At 37.7% G+C, this 19302-nt stretch overlaps 1 protein-coding gene across 5 annotated transcripts in view; it reads right to left on the bottom strand.

The window, feature by feature from the left end:
* Positions 1-19302, bottom strand: part of SIPA1L2 (signal induced proliferation associated 1 like 2) — a 147237-nt gene that overhangs the window by 35011 nt on the left and 92924 nt on the right. For all 5 annotated transcript variants that reach the window (XR_009969050.1, XM_062641710.1, XM_062641714.1 and 2 more), the window contains exons 10-11: positions 16320-16594; positions 2024-2281 (exon numbers count right to left, since the gene is read on the bottom strand). Coding sequence is in view for 4 of the 5 variants with exons in the window: in XM_062641710.1 (XP_062497694.1) it covers positions 2024-2281; positions 16320-16594 (533 nt within the window). In the remaining variant the exon portion in view is untranslated. The remainder of the gene's footprint in view (positions 1-2023; positions 2282-16319; positions 16595-19302) is intronic.

The following is a 19302-nucleotide window of genomic DNA, read 5'->3' as shown; positions in this document are numbered from 1 at the left end:
TGCTATGAGTAGCCGTCACCAAATTAGGCATTTTGTAAAAAATGGAGTAGAGCTCAAGGATACCATTGTATTTCTTGGAGACTAATTAGAGGAAACTCCTGGCTCAACACAAAAACATTTGGACTGCCTTCTCAAAGCACTTAACTCTCCTCAGGAGATGTACTAGGAGCATAGGTGTTCTGCTTCCAGTTTTTAATTTCATTCCAAGGCGTAGGCACCTAACTGTTACATGTCACAGTAGTTTAACTTGCTGCCTAAGTCTTTTACTGTGTCTAGCCCACATTTTTGTTGTTTCTTTCTCTTTTTATTTCTAAAAGCGACCATTTTATCACTGACTTCACTGTTAGCTCATTTTCAGATCAGTTGCTATACCTTCCCTTTTTTACCAACCTACTTCTCCCCGCCTGCATCCTTCAATTTGTCTAAATTTATTGGGTCTCTGACCCCCTAAAATCTCTTCATCATTTTCCTAGCCTGAGAACACATTTTTATCCTTGCAAGACTACTTATTAAGTACTGATCAACCTTACCCTCAACCTCTTTTTTAAGCCAATCTCTCTGCCAAGCCATCAACTATGCTTCTTCCCATGTAGAAACACCTTCACAATTAGGTACCTTTCTTTTCATGTTTAAAGACCCACATGTTCATCATTTTCCTCTCTTTTCATTATTTATACTCTGTAGTACATCTTCCCCAGAATAGCAACTCCTGCATTACACTTGTTTTATTTAAGCGATACAGGAATTTCTTCATGGCAAGAGATAACCTCTATCTTAGCAGTTTTTTCACTTACTCTGCTGAGCATTGTGAGAAATGCAGTTTATGTTTGTGAAGTTTTTTTGAAATGAGTATTATGTTGGAAAGCCAGCCTTATCCCAGATGTTGCTGAAAATTTCAGTAATAAGACACTAGGAAAAACTTAAGTCCTATTAATGGCAAATACATGCTTACAGAAATGCACCTCTCCTTTTTTCAGGAGGTGAGAAGGGGTGGGGAGAGGAGGAGGAGGAGAATAATACAAATGATCAAATGGTCATAACTGGGAGTCTGCATTGCCCAGACCATGATATATGTGTATTTTCAAGCATGTACTACTATCGCCTGTGTGTATTTCAAATAGTGTAAAAAGTCACTAATTCTTTGCTACTGAATAAAATAGTGTAACAACAGTGGTATTTTATGAATTCATCTATATTTTTTTAAAGCTATTTAAGATTGCTACTTTAGATTTTCATATCAATTAGATATTTTCAACATCGAGTATTTTTTTCCTTGGAAATTAGAACCACATCACAATATGGGAAAAGGGCATAAGCAAAAATAATTGCAGACAATAATGGATAGAGAGTTCTGCTCAAGACATGCAGTTTTCCTAAATAATCTAAATAATTCAAAGGTCAAATGTATTTACAAATTTTTAGCTTTAAAAATAATTTATCTTATGAAGAATCATCATTTAATTAGAACAGAGCTAACATTTAAGGATACCATCCCATCTTCTAAGGAGGTGTTACATATTCAAATCACAAGCTCTGCTTTGTTTAATTAAAAGCAAAGCAAAGCATAAGGACTGGTAATGAGTTACAGAACCCTTTGAAACTATGCCAATAGCTTGGTAAAGAGATTAAAGAATAAATTTTTAAAGGAATAAGTTGATTTTATTTACACTCATTATTTGTTTAAATAGGCTCCCAAAAGATGGGGGACAGGACACTGTTTAGATCAAAAATAACAAGGCAGTTTCCCACTTCATTGATCTGGGTCTAAAGCGAAAGGTCAGATGTCCTCAGCAGTAGGATTCTCAGTACAGTCTACTTCCATCACAGACAGCTAAAGTCACTTGTTTCAAGTAGACGAACTGGGCCCAATGAATGCTCTTCAATATAACCTCAGAATTAAAATTACTGCAAAAACTCAACAAAATAAGGTTTAAACATAAGTATACTAAAGTTCTAGAAAGGAAAGATACCTAAAGTAAGGAACATTAGGAAAATGGCAGGCGTTAAACAAAGAGTATATTACCTTGCACCATCTGGCAGTTTTCTATCAAAGGAAGTGCTGCGAGGAATGGCTGTCTGAGCCTGCTGGAGAAGCTGCTGGCACTGCAGTCTGTCAGATGTTCCTAGGATTGGAGAGGCACGAGAGAGAGGCTGCCCAGCGGGAGTCGGCACCCGATGCCAAGTGGTATTCCTTCTGAAAGGGGTTTTATACTCACATGGGGTGCCTTCACTGTCAAGTTTGTATTCCACCATGGGTATACGACAGAGTTCTGAACAACCCCTGTGGAACAAATGAAAACTCCAATCAGTCTCACTGGAGGGAACAGAAAAAGAAATCTTGCATCCTACAGACAGAAATATATGCATATTTTTCTTTCACGTGGTCAAAGGTGTTCATATACCATTGTACAACCTTTCAAATGCTTCAAAACTACCATGCCAACTGGGTAGGAAGCATTTCAAAATAAAGGATTTGATGTCATGTGCTCAAAGGACTTTGAACTCTCTCCTTGCTCTTCAAAAAGGAGAAAATACCAGTTTTTATAAATCACTCTGCAGCTTGAATTGTATGTAATAAAAAATAGCAGCAACAAAGCATTCAGAAGTCAGAAAACAGCAAGTTCTTCTAGAACAACTTAGTTTGTTTAGATTTCATAAATACATTTGTTGCTTTGCATCAAATTAAATGTTTCTTAGTGGGACTGAGAACTTTCCTTTAGAATCCCACCTTGTCCCCACCAAATGACAGAGCATATACATTGCAATGCAAATGATTAAGTGACATCTAAATATTTTTCTACTTATTTTCTAAGTATACTTTCTAATGTGCCTCTTCCTGAGGTTGTCTATGCCTGGAAGAGAAATGGGGACATGGAAGTAAGAGATAGCTCATGAACAGTCACAACACTCGCAACCTCCGCTTCAAGCTTACAGTACAGTTAAATACTAACAGTATTCCCAGAAAGTATACATTCAGGTAAAAGTAGTGACTGCGTTACCCAAACGATCAGTTTGTGTGTCGGATATTTGTGGCAGACTCAGGCTGCACTTGAATTAAGGGTTACTGTTTGAGAAATTAATAGAAGCTTCACACCCATGTTAAGCCAGCAGTGATTATCACTGCAGATATATTTTCACATGCTGTCTTTATTATTTTTTGATAGGCAATGGGTACTAAATTAGCATCTATAAAGAAAACACCCTGAATAATTGTAATGTGATGCATTACATTTAAGTAAGAAACACTGAAAATTTGCTTCTCTGTCCCAGCTACAGTTCTGCTCTATCCATTGAGCTGAGTCTTGACTGAGATTTGCTTTTGTTGAAAACTCAGCATTCACTATTCTCAAATAAATTAAAATCACCTAGAAAAAGTGTAAGGGAGCGCATAGAAAGTGTTTACAGTCTTCACTCTGAAAATGTTTTGGCACAAATGACTTATTATAATTAGTTCAAATAAACTGCATAGAATCGCATACATCAAATTATTGTGCGCTGAAGTTTCTGAGCAAAACCCCCAAAAGAACATTTTCATTGTCAGTGTTCTGGTAAGCAAATTAGAAAAAAAATAAATTATAAAAATGCTAACTATGTTATTCAAAGTTGTTGAAGAACAGACGTGTGTGCAACTGCAGCAGTTACACTCTAGGTACTCTGCATATGCCCAGTCTGATTAAGCCAAATGCTTCAGGCTGATGAATTTTGTGGTACTGAATAGGTAAATTGTTTATCCTGTAGCATTATCTCTCAGTCCCTGATGGCACACAAGCATACAAAAAAAGTAAAGCAAGAACTATAAACCACAAAGAATAAAGCACTGAGAGTGGAGATTAGTAGCCAATGCAAGGTAAAAGCCACTGTGATGAAGACAAGCTGAAGAAGGGTCACTAGAATGCTCCAAAACACAGCACAGAATTCCTGGGTTTTTTTTTTCAAGATTATTCTTTGATCAGAAATATCAGTATTAAACACACCAGCAAAATCTGACCTGCATAAACTCTGCTGACAAAGCATAGCTGGATACGCTGGAAGCACCACAATAATGACTTTCTGGTTTTAAGCTTCCCTATGGAGAGAACACAGCCCCACTAGTCCCCTCCATCAGACAAGGAAATGAAAATGCCAGGGCTATTCAGACCACCACTTCAAACTACCTCAGCGCATGTATTTATTTCTAAAATTATTTCACACTTCTGAAAAGCATAAAACCCATGTTGGGCTCCTAGAATCACCAATATGAGGCAAAGGCTGAGTTAAGCAAATTGCATCGAATTGTGCAACTATTTCTACTGTTGAACCATACATAGAATACATTTCTCCAATGGAATATTTAACTGCATATATCTCTAGACCATTCTCCTCATACAGTTCCCTCCTTGTTCACTGCCTGTAACAAATAAGACCAAGATATATGAGACAAAAGCCTCCAGCAATGCAACCTTGATTAATTTCCAGAAGTGGTCCATGTTGTGTGAATGCAGGGGGTTCTTAAAGGAAAACCTAACCTAAGATTGACTATTCAATTAAAGGCTTTCACAAAGCTTTATATACAAACCAAACAGAATAAAGAATGACAGATGACATACATAGTAAGGTTTATATTTGTTTAGTGCACTTCATAATTTTTCATGTGGCCATGCAGACATAGTCTGTCATTACTTCACTAGGAAGTTGAACAATTACGTAGGCTCCAATTTCAATCATCTGCTGATTTCCTGGTATCGTTTCACTCCCTTCTTCAATATTATAGACCTTATGTGATAGAAACAAACCACCCCCTCCCCAACTTTTATTATTAAGATACTGATTTCATAGTTTGTCTTGGTAATTGAGAAAACTATAGTGTGTAATTCTCATTGTATCCCCTATTAGATACCCCTTCAAATACTTTAGGGTGCTGTAAAAATAGCCATGGGTTTTGAAGGCAAAAGGGATGGGTACTACTATTTAGTTTGACTCAGCTTGTTAACTGAATAACTAAAGCATGATATAAAAATAGAGAACAACAATATTTCCCACAAAGAATAGGAACTTAAAATTTTGTAAAATGTTACATCTGTTTGCATTATGAAAATGCATTCCTCTGGCAAATGAAAAAAAATATTCAGGACACTGTTCCTGTAAAAAAAGGCTTAAAACCAACCCTGTTTCAAACCACTATAAAAATCTAACAATGTTACTTGAAATTCAAAATGGAGCCTCGACATGACTGTTGCAACTGGCCCCCCAAAAAATTCACAGTTAAAATGGACATACTTTATATGGCTTCCTTTGGCACATTTGAACTGATCAGTTCAACACTTACATGAAGATTTATGTTTCATTACTTCACAAACAGTGTCTAAAGAACAAATACTGCAGTATAGTGAGATATGTGCAGTCATAATTGTAGCTACCTCCTACATGAGAAACAAAGAATCAATCACTTCATGCTTGCAGTCCAATTTGGATCCCTACCCCCTGCCATGGATCAAACTGCAAGTTATCTTGCATTAAAAGAGTCACAAAATTAAATGCAATTTCCTATTAAATATTTAGACTTAACCATTAACTAACTTCTATTTACAATACTGTTACTTATTCCACTGGATGAAGAATACACATTGGCACTGGTATTGAATGACAGCTTTTAATTCATTTTTTAATTTTGATTTTTTTTAAATTCACTCTAAAAGAATATGTAAAGACAAATCTATATTTTATGGTCTGAAAAAGATATTTAAATTTATATTAAACAAGTATAGGATATCAAATATCTTTCCCAATTACATCTAATATTACATTTTGAAAAACAGACTCATGTTATTTACCAAGCAAGTGACCGAGCATTAACCACACATTAGAAATGATAGCACTTCCTGTCCTTCACTATAGTTCAGTATTAATTTAATCAAACCTTCAACATAAGGCACAGACTAATCTCTCTGACTCAAGAGCCATATTATCCTATTAAAAATTTGGTTCATAAAACCTACTCTGCAATTACACACAGCATGACTCTACGATACAGCAGGTCATGACTGCATATTAAATTTAAGAGTCCACTATAAAAATCTGCAGTATTCAAACGTTACCACAAGGAGCATTATGTATGTTCTGAAACAATTATCAAGCAGACCATTAAACTTTTCAAGCTGTGTTAACCAAACCTTTCAATATTAACTAAATATTCCATAAAAAGGCTCTGTAAAAGGCTCTGTGAACAGCCTAACTTAAGCAAGGATGCTAGTTACAATGCTAGCAGTTTGCCACCTCAATTACTACACAAAAGCCACCTTCTCTGTTATATCCTACCACTATCTGCTGCTGGGTATGCCTTTGGTGTTTGGTCCTAGCTATCTATACATTTCGTGCATCATGGACAATTTGTTAGGGTAGTAATGAAACTAAAATAACTGGTTACAATTAAGCTTTAGTTCAATGCATCACAGCTCTGAACCACTAAGGTGGACTCAGGGATAGAAGAGTAACCATTGGTGTACACTGTTGAATTACACTGATAAATAATCTCTTACTATCAACATTTCTATTTAAAACACTTATTCTTGCTCAATAAGGAGTCTTTATCTAAAAGTACAATAAGGAATTGCATTTTTTTAAACTCAAACTTTGCATTTGAAAGTAATCACTTATATTACAGTGCTTGTTTGTTCTTACCCTACAGCAGTTCCCACAAAGTGTCACAATGAGACTGAGGACTCATCATGCAATCTATTAAATCCACATAATAAAACATAGATTAGTAATCACATAATTGTAGGGAACTTAAAGTAAGAATTTAGTAGCTTAGTTTTGTTTAGACTCACTGAGTAGTTAAGTAAGACATACATATATTTTCCGTTCCTTGACACTGATGTGTTTCTTGAAGGTAACCCGCTGACTCCACTGACTCCCTATATTAACTTCAGTCATTAGATAAAATTCAAATGGTCTAAGATAACTTTGCTAAAAAAGTCAAGGCAAAAATTCCAAGTTCTAGGAAACCTATTGACAGTAGTCATACTGCATCAAAAGAGATGCCATTTGAAAAATGGTAAATCAGTTTTATTTTACAGTAATTTAATAGCACAACAGATCTATGCAGTTGCTTATGGCAACCTCAGATAAGGCTGTTGCCCACTATCACTCCAGGTTAAGGCAAGTAAGTGAGAACTCCAACAGTCCCTTCACAGAGCTGAGGAGTTGAAACTGACGAACCTTTTGTTATGAAGATAAACTCATCGTCCTTCTGGTCTTCATTGCTATCCACTTTTAAACAGAATCTTTGTACTGGTGAGCTGACAAACAATTTAGAGGCCTCCTAAGAGCTTCTACACCTGCACTGTTGTACAAAAAAAAGAACTAGAGAAATACAGACAGGATGCTGGATGAAAGGAGCTAGTCAGGAAATAAGAGAGGAGAAAAACCCCAAACCAATGAAGGTGCTCGGCTTACTTGTATGATCAGTATGGTAAGAGCAGAGCAAGTCACATTTCCAAATCCCAGAGAACAGCTACATCAAAAGAAAACAGTTGTGGGGAATATAGGCTTGAGAAGCTATTGGCAAGAAAAAAGAATTACTGGGAAAAAGATAAATAGGAAAGATTTTTGTGACATTAAGGAGCCTTCAAAATTCACCATTACATTTTAAGAACTGTAAAACCAATGACAGAGATGTAAAGTTAAATCATTCTCCAACTTAAGAAATGGAAATGAGGAGTAACAGAGAGGACAACTGAAGCAGGGGGAACAGTACCAAATGGAGATCTAAGTCTTTGAGCTCTGAAAGTTCTGAATTTGGAATGAATCCCGATTTTGAAGTTTTTTTTAAGACACTGGAGAGAGAATTAAGACCACACATGAGGAAATACAGGAAAACACAAACGTTTCCTCTCAAAGACACCCAAGTAAAATGTTTCCCAGAGAGAGAGGTTATGCAGTGTCTACCCCTGGAGTTTTTTAATCCCTAACTGGGGAAAGCCCTGAATAACCTGGCTTGGCCTCATATCTGAATCAATTTTGAGCAAGAGGTTGAACCACATAATCCCCTTTCCAACCTGAATATGATACCATGAACCCCAAGAGTTCTCAGTGAGGTGAAGATCAAATCACTTGCAATTTCTGCAGAGATGTTGCACATTCCAAGCCCGACATAACTAAAATGGATCCAAGAAAGGTTTTATATAATAGTAGGTATATATACCCCAAGGTATTTACAATGAAAAACTGCTGACCCAGAACTGAGCAGGCAATATGTTAAGCTTCAAAATGGCCAAAACATGTGCTTCTCTTGATATTTTTTTAAAACATGTTAAATAATTGTCTCCATAGAGACAACTGGAGCTTTGCCTGGCATTTTTGTTATTTTCTGCTTGACTATGACAACTATACACATAATAAACTTCAGCAATTATAACTAACTCCTGCTATCACTTCATTCATAATTAAATGTATGAAAAACTCAAAGACTTCTTACTTGGATGAGATATGTGATAAGCATTAGAGAATTATTTTCAACTTTGTACCTTTTTAGCTTATAGCTCTATTAGACTATTTCTGCATGGAGACTGTATGTCACATACACTGCCTAGGTTTTCCATTGTTTCAATGCAAATCAAAATAGAAAAAGATGATCATGCAATAAAATTTCAGCTTTCCAAGGATCCAAGTAACACTGCATAGTAACATGTAGTAACACTATAGTAACACTGCACTTATGAAAGCCTGACTATCTTAAATACAATTAATTTAAGGAAGACATTAAAATGCAAACTATATCTACTATCAAAGCCCAAGTTTATACACCCTTTGAATACTATATTGGGAAGAATAAAGCTCAAAAGGATTTATAAAAAGAGAGAGAAACCTTTTTTTTTTTTAAAACAACAAAAATGTCTTTTTTTCCTCAGAAGAAAACCATAATGTTTTGGTTATTTAATGAAAAGACAAAGCACACGGTTCATAAAATATTAAAGATGGGAAAGAGGGCAGCCCATACATTATGCCTAAGAACTGCTGTTTGCTGGTGCTGCCACCCTTTCAAGGGCAGGAGGATTGGCAAAGACTTCATGGTGGGAGGGAGAGCCAAAGAGTATTACTGTGACACTGACCTTCTATTAAGACTTGCACTTTTAACAGCCTAATTTGAAATCTGCTTCTAACCAGAGTTCTGGCAGAGTTCATTTTTACCAAGGATCACCATCAGGCTAAATCATACTGCATGTCTCCTTCCCTGAAGTAATGATGTTATAAGTAGTACAGTAATTCTGACAGTAAAGAAAGTTAAGTATTTTCTACCACTTCATTTTTTGTTGGATATAGAGGATTAACTTTTCCAAGTTACCTTTTCCAATTAATATAATTGTATTTTCTTAATGCTAGTTCTTCTGATAATATGTATCCCTCAGGGATCGGTGTTGGGACCAGTCTTGTTCAACATCTTTGTCGCTGACATGGACAGTGGGATTGAGTGCGCCCTCAGCAAGTTTGCCAATGACACCAAGCTGTGTGGTTCAGTTGATGCACTGGAGGGAAGGAATGCCATCCCGAGGGACCTTGACATGCTTGTGAGGTGGGCTGATGCCAACCTTATGAAGTTTAACCATGCCAAGTGCAAGGTCCTACACCTGGGTCGGAGCAATCCCAGGCACAGCTACAGGTTGGGCAGAGAAGAGATTCAGAGCAGCCCTGTGGAGAAGGACTTGGAGGTGTTGGTCGATGAGAAAATGAACATGAGCCAGCTTCAGTGTGCACTCGCAGCCCAGAAAGCCAACTGTATCCTGGGCTGCATCAAAAGGAGCATGACCAGTATGTAGAAGGAGGTGATCCTGCCCCTCTACTCTGCTCTCCTGAGACCTCACCTGGAGTATTGTGTGCAGTTCTGGTGTCCTCAACATAAAAAGGACATGGAACTGGTGGAACAAGTCCAGAGGAGGGCCATGAGGATGATCAGGGGACTGGAGCACCTCCCGTGTGAAGACAGAATGAGGAAGTTGGAGCTGTTCAGCCTGAAGAAGAGAAGGCTGCGTGGAGACCTCATAGCAGCCTTCCAGTATCTGCAGGGGGCCTATAGGGATGCTGGGGAGGGACTCTTCATTAGGACTGTAGTGATAGGACAAGGGGTAACGGGTTAAAACTTAAACAGGGGAAGTTTAGACTGGATATAAGGAAGAAATTCTTTACTATAAGGGTGGTGAGGCACTGGAATGGGTTGCCCAGGGAGGTTGTGAATGCTCCATCGCTGGCTGTGTTCAAGGCCAGGCTGGACGAAGCCTTGGGTGGCATGGTTTAGTGGGAGGTGTCCCTGCCCATGGCAAGGGGGGGGTGGAACTAGATGATCTTAAGGTCCTTTCCAACCCTAACTTTTCTATGATTCTATGAGTCTATATCTAAAAACCATCATAATCTAGAGTTTTCAATACTTGTAGCCTTCTTAGTTACTAGCAGGGGTGGTAATTAAAACCTTTGGCACATCTAAATTCTACTTAACAACCAGAAGTTCAGTTTCAGGTTTTTCTGCTTTAACCCGCCTCGAGTGTTGTTCACCTGGCAGCATCCTGCCAGCAGTTCTAGACCGAACTTCTTTCTAGCTCAGACAGCTTAATTAAAAAAATGAATAAAATTAATAATCTGAAGGGCCCTGTAAACTATCCCACTAGCTTGTGGCAATCACTCTGAGGAGATCTGAACTCCTCCACAAAATAAACCCTTCCACTTCCTACAAAAAATTTTCTAAGCATTCTCTACTCTGCTGGTTATCTGTTACTTTAAAAACGCCCTACAAACACACCTGTCTAACAAGATCACAATCATTTAAGAGGAACAAGCATCCTGATTGGAAAATACAGAAAGTCATTATCCCCATTTTCTTCGTAAGACAGAGTTTGCAAAGTTTAAGAGAATAAAACAACTGCAAAAGACATGCAGTAGTACTTGGTAACAGCACACAGGCAGTTTCAGCCATAGCTGCTACAGTATTTCTATTTTCAAAATTGCCTACAACAGCAGTAAAAAGTATGTTACTTGTTCAGACCAACAGTTAGAAACTACCGCTGCTACAGATCTTGAGCTCCTTGTCTCTCACCCATCCCTGCAAATTTTGCCTAAAGTTTTGTTTGTTTGCTTGCTTGTTTAACTTTCTAAGAACTGTTTCTTAAAAAGTTTCTTTTTATATATAATGGTAGTTGAACTACAACAGAAATATAAGTTTCAATGTAGTAAGATTGGAGCAGAATCTACTGTTTAAAATAGACTTAGAAGTACCTGAATTCCTCGACTGAATTTGACTAAGGATATAGCGCCCTTAAGCATTACATTGACACCACCAGTGGCAAATCAGAATGAATACTCTTACTCTCCTGTTAAAATGTGTATAATTCCAGCTGCTGCAGTGCGGTACTAAGTAATACAATAACAGAAGAACAAATCAACAGTTCTGAAGGGAAAGATATAGCATAGAAACAAATATGACACAAGGATACTGATTTGGATCTGAATACAATGACCAGCATGTGTTTTCTAATACTGCTTTGTAATTTGAATAATTTATGTTTTAAATAGCAATTTCTTCTTTCTATCTAAATATCAGTCTGGTGCCATGCAAATAATTATGATTTCTCAATTTGTGCATGATTATTTAATTGCTGGAGCAAACTGAAAACAGCAGGAGCTTTGTCTCCGGTTCATTAATTTTACAGGGTAGTAAATGAAAGGCCTTATTCCATGATTGCTTTTGCATATACTGCTATCAAGACTATAGGTAGAAGGATCTACATTAAGTAATGGAATGCATTTCTTGAGAAAAATTTTCTACAGTAATTTCCTAATCACTCTAACCCTCCTTTGTAAGCACCTTCAACATCCAAGTAATTTATTTTCATGCTGAAATAAATTAATACAAGACAGTTCACACACACACAAAAAGTCATTAGTTCATTGCTAATGTTTTCTGTGTATGCATGTTTATAACTTTTGGTTTTCTTTTAAAATATAAAAGGCTGATGGACTGAGGATGATTTGTGGCTGAGCTGACAGAGAAAAAAAACAAGAACTTGATTAAAGATCTCCATTTCAGCAGATATTTTTCCAAGCAACTGGGACTACTTTGGAAACACCCTTGCACACTTGAAACTCATTTTCATTTGAAGAGTGTAATTCCCAAGACATTCCATGGCACTCATGTCTAATACATGTAAACTCACTTCTGAATTTGATCCCAGCAAGGAACCAGTGCTAATAAGCAACCTAAAAAGAAAGTCCTTGTTGCTTTGTGTTTCCTAAAATCTAGTGGACAGAGCTAAGCAGACCTCTTTCAAGCAGTGAGAATCTACTGAATATCTCAGTACATGAAAGATGGGCATTAATAAAATGATACATGGGATTTTTCAAGAAGTGGTAAATACTCCATTCTTGGCAATGTTCAAGGCCAGGTTGGACAGGACCCCAGGCAACATGGTCTAGTGTGAGGTGTCCCTGCCCATGGCCGGGGTGGGATGGAACTAGATGATCTTTCCAACCAATGAACTAGAAGTCCTTTCCAACCCTAATCATTCTACGATTCTATGAATGTTTTGGGTTTGTTGGTTTTTTTTCCTTTTTTTTGCTAAAATTATATTTATATCCTTGTAAATGAATGTCAATTTTTGATGCAACTGGTTCTTGTTGAAACAAAGATGAATATATTTTCGTATCTATTCACTGTGGAAAAAACACTTCCTGTCTGAACTAGATGAGGCAAACTTTCAAGGTTCTTATTTCAACATCCAAACCTATTGCTCTACAAATGCCAGACAGACTGAAGTATCGTTTCTTTGAAGAAAATCTCTAAAACCAACTGTGAATGGAAGCAATAATTACTGGAGCATACATGCAAATGTTTCTCCTGCTTTTGAACCATCTTTCCTCTATACTTGTTCAGTACGTAGATCAAGGACTGACACACCCCCAACCTTGAAAGGAATATCTATACGTTTTGAGTGTTATTTAGAATCACAGAATCATTAGGATTGGAAAGGACCTTAAGATCATCTAGTTCCACCCCCACCCCCCCCCCCCCCCGCAGTGGGCAGGGACACCTCACACTAAACCATGTCACCCAAGGCCTCGTCCAACCTGGTCTTGAACACTGCCAGGGACGGAGCATTCACAACCTCCCTGGGCAACCCATTCCACTGCCTCACCACCCTTACAGTAAAGAATTTCCTCCTTATATCCAGTCTAAACTTCCCCTGTTTAAGTTTTAACCCGTTACCCCTTGTCCTATCACTACAGTCCTAATGAAGAGTCCCTCTCCAGCATCCCTATAGGTCCCCTTCAGACACTGGAAGGCTGCTATGAGGTCTCCATGCAGCCTTCTCTTCTCCAGGCTGAACAGCCCCAACTTCCTCAGCCTGTCTTCATATGGGAGGTGCTCCAGTCCCCTGATCATCCTCATGGCCCTCCTCTGGACTTGTTCCAACAGTTCCATGTCCTTTTTATGTTGAGGACACCAATACTCCAGGTGAGGTCTCATTATTAGAGCTATTTGACAGTAAAAAAGTTCTCTCCTGATGAGCTGACACACCTATTTTAACTGTTTCTCACAGATACGTTTTGGAAATCACCCAGAGAACTCAGTCTACCCTATATAGCCATGTATGGATTCTTCAAGGACAGTGGCATTTCCTGTCAAGTGGATTATAGTTCTCCAGATACTTCTGTTTTACATCCAAAACTACGGCCTGTAATTTCCTGGGTAAACCTGACACCACAGTACAAGAGAGACATAAACACACTCGAGTTAAGTCCAGCAAAGGGCTACAAAGATGATTAAGGGATCAGAGCATCTGAAACACCAGGAGAGGCTGAGAGCACTAGAAATGTTCAGCCTGGGAAAGAAAAGGCTCAGGAGGGATCTTATCAATGTGTATAAATACCCAATGGGGTGATGGGGAGAAAAGATGACAGGGTAAGACTTTTCAGAGTTGTATTCTGTGAAGGCACAGGAGGTAATGTGTGCTCACTGAAATACATGAAATTCCACTTACGTGTAAGCACAAACATTTGCTACTGTAAGGATGATTGAACACTGGAACCAAAGTTGTGGAGTCTCCATCCTTAGATATATTGAAAACCCAGTGAAGATGTCCTTGAGAAATCTGCAAAAGCTGACCTTCCTTTGAGCAATGGGGTTGGAACTCAACAATTTTCAGAGGTCCCTTTCAGTCTCAACTATTCTCTGTTTCTACAATTCTGCAAGATAAGACACTGCAGATGGCTAAGACAAACAACTGAGTAGGAGACAGGAAGATGGATTTGCACAAGTTTTAGCTAGTTAAATAGGTGTGATAGATTTATCTCCTTTCTCCAAGCCTCTGGTAATTTATGTCTTTCTGGCTTCTCCTCATTCCCCCATTCTTTAATAAATTTTCCAATGTCATAGAGGTTGTGTTTGTCAACTGAAACTCTAAGACTTGTCACATGATATCCATATTGCTTTCTGTCTGCTTTGTTTAGATTACAAACATTAAGAAAAGGCAATCTCAAAACTCTCTGGATATCAGATCACTTTTAGGATGGGCAATCAAAATCACTAATATATTTTGTGAACACAAAGAGGGAAATGAGGAGTTTTCTGTTTCAGTGTGAACTTGATATTCGTGAGAAAGAGGCATTAATGAAGATTTCTGTTTTATGCTGGAGATGAGACTGAAAACTTACACATAAATGCTTTGGGTTTGTGACATAGAGAAATAGCCTAAAAAAAAAAAAACCAAAACATTTTCCTTAGTAATAGTCACACAGATTTAAAAATGAAAACCAAAACCAAAACAAACAAAAGCAGCTTTTGCAGATTTTTCCCAGTTTGGTGGCACTCAGAACTCTTCCTACACATAGTCTGAGTGCCATGTATCATGCTGATTCAGGATTTCAACATTTTACTTCCAAAATTGCATCAAAGAAGATACAAACAATTCATACAGCATGTATTTTTCCATCAGGGCCTATAAAATACGCATTTTTACCTTCCATACAATAGGATCTGCTCATTAGGCTCATATTCTGTAAACAGCTTGGAAATGTATACCAAACAAGTCCATGAAAATTCCTACCCAGAAGCAGATGGTGAGAATAGCAAAGCTAAGCAAAGTGAGGCTTAACTGCAAATTCTATCCAACTAAGCAAACCGGTGGTATTCTACATTCACAGGCATTTTCTTCAGAAAAGAACCCAACACATCAACGCACAGGTTGAGACAGGGGAGAGCACTTCTGTGTCATTCATCAGGCCAATGACTGCTTGGAGAATTGCCACCAGTTAAACAGTACTCGTGTACAATTGGCAGCAACTTCATACTGCTGCATGCTACGTAAAATTTTATGGCTTGTTTTCTTGCCAAAAGCAACACATCTAATGTTTTTTCTGTTAAATTAAAAATCAACAAGAGATTTAAAGTTGGCCTTCTACAAGAAGACAAGTAATTTGATTACTCTGGTACAGTTCTTATTTAGAATGAGACAAATTAACAGTGCCTAGAGAAGGGATATGAGAAATAAAGCCCCAATAATAGAAAGTTTTAATTTTTCCCTACTTCTTCTTTACCTCATAATATTAAAAAATGAGAAAAGAGCAAAAATCTTTGTCACCAAAAAAGGAACACCAACAAAAGGAAATTGCATTTCAACCCTGAAAACATGTGGTACATTCACTATAATAATCTTTATTACAGTCTTTTCCTGAGCATGTGAGCATTTATTTCATACTGAACAAGATTTCTTTGCTTTAACTGATGATTCCACTGTTTTAATTCATTATTTAATATGACTAAATTAGATACCTGCAGAAAGTGAGGAAGACTCGAAAACTTGGTACCATATCTGTTCCAGAACCCAATATTCCACAACAAAAAATGTTAACATAAGAAAAAATAAACCACATCTTTTTCAATAGTCAGGAGTCACAGAAATGTCAAAGACAGACAAGGTACAGTTTTCAGAGAAGGATTTTCAATTTTCAAATTTAGTATTAAAATATAAAATTGTCCTGTGGAAGAAAAGAAGTCACATCAGCTTTCATAACAGCTCAGTCATGATGCACTAAAGTTTACTTCTTACTCTTTCACAGGCATATAAATATAAATTTTCCATTAAATTTCTTATAAGATCCATTTTATCTTCTGTTGAAAGCCAAGAGTGGTTTTGGGAAAAAGACTGCTTTAAAAGCCTCAACAATATTATCACTAAACATGAGAGATAATACCCACTTCCTGAGGGCCTCCAATGAAAGAGCCATCATTTAAGCAATACCAGAGAAAAAAAAACCAAACAGATAAAAATGTCATATTGAGAACTGTTGCTCATTACCTTCTAGGTGCTCCATCCTCGTGCGGTTGAATAATCACCACTTTTACTGTCACTGATGTACGTAAAAGGTCAATCATTTGTTCATGAGTCAAAGTTGCCACAGCCACTTTACAGATCTCAACCAGGCGGCTCCCTTGCCGTAGGCCTGCCTTCCATGCAAAACCAAAGGGCTCCACATCTGCCACTATCCCTTCAAAGTTCACATGGAATCCAAGTTGGCCCAACCCGTTCCTCCGAAGGGTCATTTCTGTGGTTTCACATCCTCTGGTCACTATCTAAAGAAGTATCAGATTGTTACAAAAGTGTTAGGACACTCACCTCTTCGGGGACACAAACAGATCCGTTTTCAAACATAAAAAAGGTGTAAATTGCAAAGACAGAGATATCTTTAGTATACTAATACTGCTTATTTAAAGATTTGTGGTTGAATTAAGGTTTCTATACAAAACTAAATGAAAAAAAAAACATTTCACAATGCTAAAGTTCTTACATCCGCAGAGCAAGCAGCTGGCCCTTGTCAGGTTCCTTCCCCCTTGCCCAACATTCACACAATACCATTTCCATCTCATTGAAAACTTAACAGCTGCTTTAGTTTCAAAACACAAACCAAGCAAAATACTGTCCTGTTAGTTACTTCATTCTAGGTGGTGACTGATTATAAGAGTGCAGGCATTTTTAGTTCAATATTAAGATAGTTTTAAACTTGAGATATAACATGAGCCAAATTGAGTGAAATGCTTTAGTTTTTGCAGCTTTTCTTCCTCAAGATCATAGCAATGAAAATAGTTTTGATTTATTTTGCCTTGTAGTCAGATTCCTAACTACCACCATCTTCAGATGCAGATATCACTAAAATGAGGTAAGAGTTTCCATGTCACTGGGAAATTTGGAAACAAAGAAATTACTTTCTTCATATTCAATGAAAAGTAAATCTCTCATATGGAATAGCCAACATCCTTCAAATTTAGGCTTTGCTAAGCAGGCTTATTTCTACATACTACGTAACAAGTCCTCAACAGTTTTGCCCAGCAAAACATAATCATACAATAGCACATATGCTGGGATACTGCACCAGACTAAGACTAAATTCTAGTCCAAGCTTAAAAGGTAAGCTTGACAGTTACCCTAGCATTCCCTTCTGTCAGTGTCACCAAATCAGTATGTATTTTAGCTGTGTCAGTACAATGTAGAGTAAAATCTTAACCGCTGTGAAATATTATAGAAAAATCATTGCTCATAATGCATATAATTCAAAGATATCACACTGGTCTATAACACTAGAGGGCAAATATTGGACCTTTAAAGATACACACATTACTCAACTTAGGCATCTCATTTAAGGTGCCTGTTAGGAGGCTACTGTCCTGTATAGTCCATTGTGTAAGATAGGTCTTTGCAAAAGTTGTTTTATAGCTTGAGCTTAATTTAGGAGGCTCTTTTGGAAGAGCCATTCTCCACTGTCATTGTCTATTTGAGCCAGAGTCTGGGCAGCCTAGCTCCCTTGTTCACTGTGTGCTTCCCTAATTCAGGACTACATGGAGAGGGAATGGGACCGTGCAGCTAGTAAGATGTTGGTGCTGTGACTGGGTGAAGCTGTCACAAACCACTTCCTTCACTGCCTTAGTCAGAGGCAGTTGATGAGTTGCAGTTTCATGGGAGGTTTGAACTGATCTAAGACCCTACCACCACTACACTGTCCCTTGTATCTCATTAGCACTTGTGCAGCTGTGCAGACAGATCAGAGATACAATACAGCTGAAAAATAGGCAGAGATGAGTGGCCTAACTTGTACTTCATACCCAATCCAGTCGCTGACTGGACTGTAGTGATAGGACAAGGGGTAACGAGTTCAAACTTAAACAGGGGAAGTTTAGATTGGATATAAGGAGAAAATTCTTTCCTGTAAGGGCGGTGAGGCACTGGAATGGGTTGCCCAGGGAGGTTGTGAATGCTCCATCCCTGGCAGTGTTCAAGGCCAGGCTGGACGAGGCCTTGGGTGACATGGTTTAGTGTGAGGTGTCCTTGCCCATGGCAGAGGGGTTGGAACTAGATGATCTTAAGGTCCTTTCCAACCCTAACTATTCTATGATTCTATGATTCTATTTGTGTAACTTAGACCTGCAACTTGGTCAGTGACCGAAAGTCACAGTTTTGGTTACCTTAGTTTTAAAGCACTATTGCCTTTATAAAATATTTCTATACATGTTTCTGTCACTCAGCAGAAAAAAAACAGAACTTGCACACACAAGAAAAAGATGCCACAAACCCATGAGCAACTGTAAGTTTGCTGATCTGAGGGAGCTGGCCTATGCTAGTGCTTTTAACCTGTGATAAACTCAAGGCAATGAAATACAGTTAGCCCTCATTCATTAGGGGCTAATCTTCCAGGAGCTGTGAAATACTGGAGAAAGACCTTGCAAGAATTTGATATTCTGAGAATCAGTGCCTGGCAAATTTAGGCTGCTTAAACTGCAGCACTTTGACTTCATAAGTCAAAAAATCTTCCAGTTATTTCTGAAGATGTAGGCTTCAAAGTTAAAATGTGAATGTTATTCTTGAGATGTCCAGGAAACCAACTTTAAATTTTATTTACAAAATCATGTTCTGAGTCTTCCTATTAAAAAAAAAGGCAGCTATTTCCTTTGTTGTTGTTCAGATCTGAGCTTTTGGTATCTTTTAGAGGCTTTTAATTTTAAACAGAGCTTTCTTTTGTATTTACAACGGTACATACAGTACTAGAGTGATATGGTATGCTGACAGCACTAAGCTTTAGCCCTTTTATTTTTTGTAGCCCTGAGGTTCACCTTCAGTTATGACTAATTCTTAAGCAAGACTTTCAGAATTTATGAACCAGATATGTGAAAAATGAAGTTTTCACCTCTCACTGGTTTCCCTGCACTTCTGTGGCAAGTTTCTAAAACACATACAAAACTTAGTCACACAGTAAAAAAGAACATGCTATGACAATAAGGAGCCCAAATGA

This window comes from Pezoporus occidentalis, unplaced genomic scaffold (assembly GCF_034315485.1).
Source record: "Pezoporus occidentalis ecotype Australia unplaced genomic scaffold, CSIRO_AGI_Poc_V1 ctg7, whole genome shotgun sequence".
Lineage (NCBI taxonomy): Eukaryota > Metazoa > Chordata > Aves > Psittaciformes > Psittacidae > Pezoporus > Pezoporus occidentalis.
This window is presented reverse-complemented; position numbering and strand designations above follow the sequence as displayed.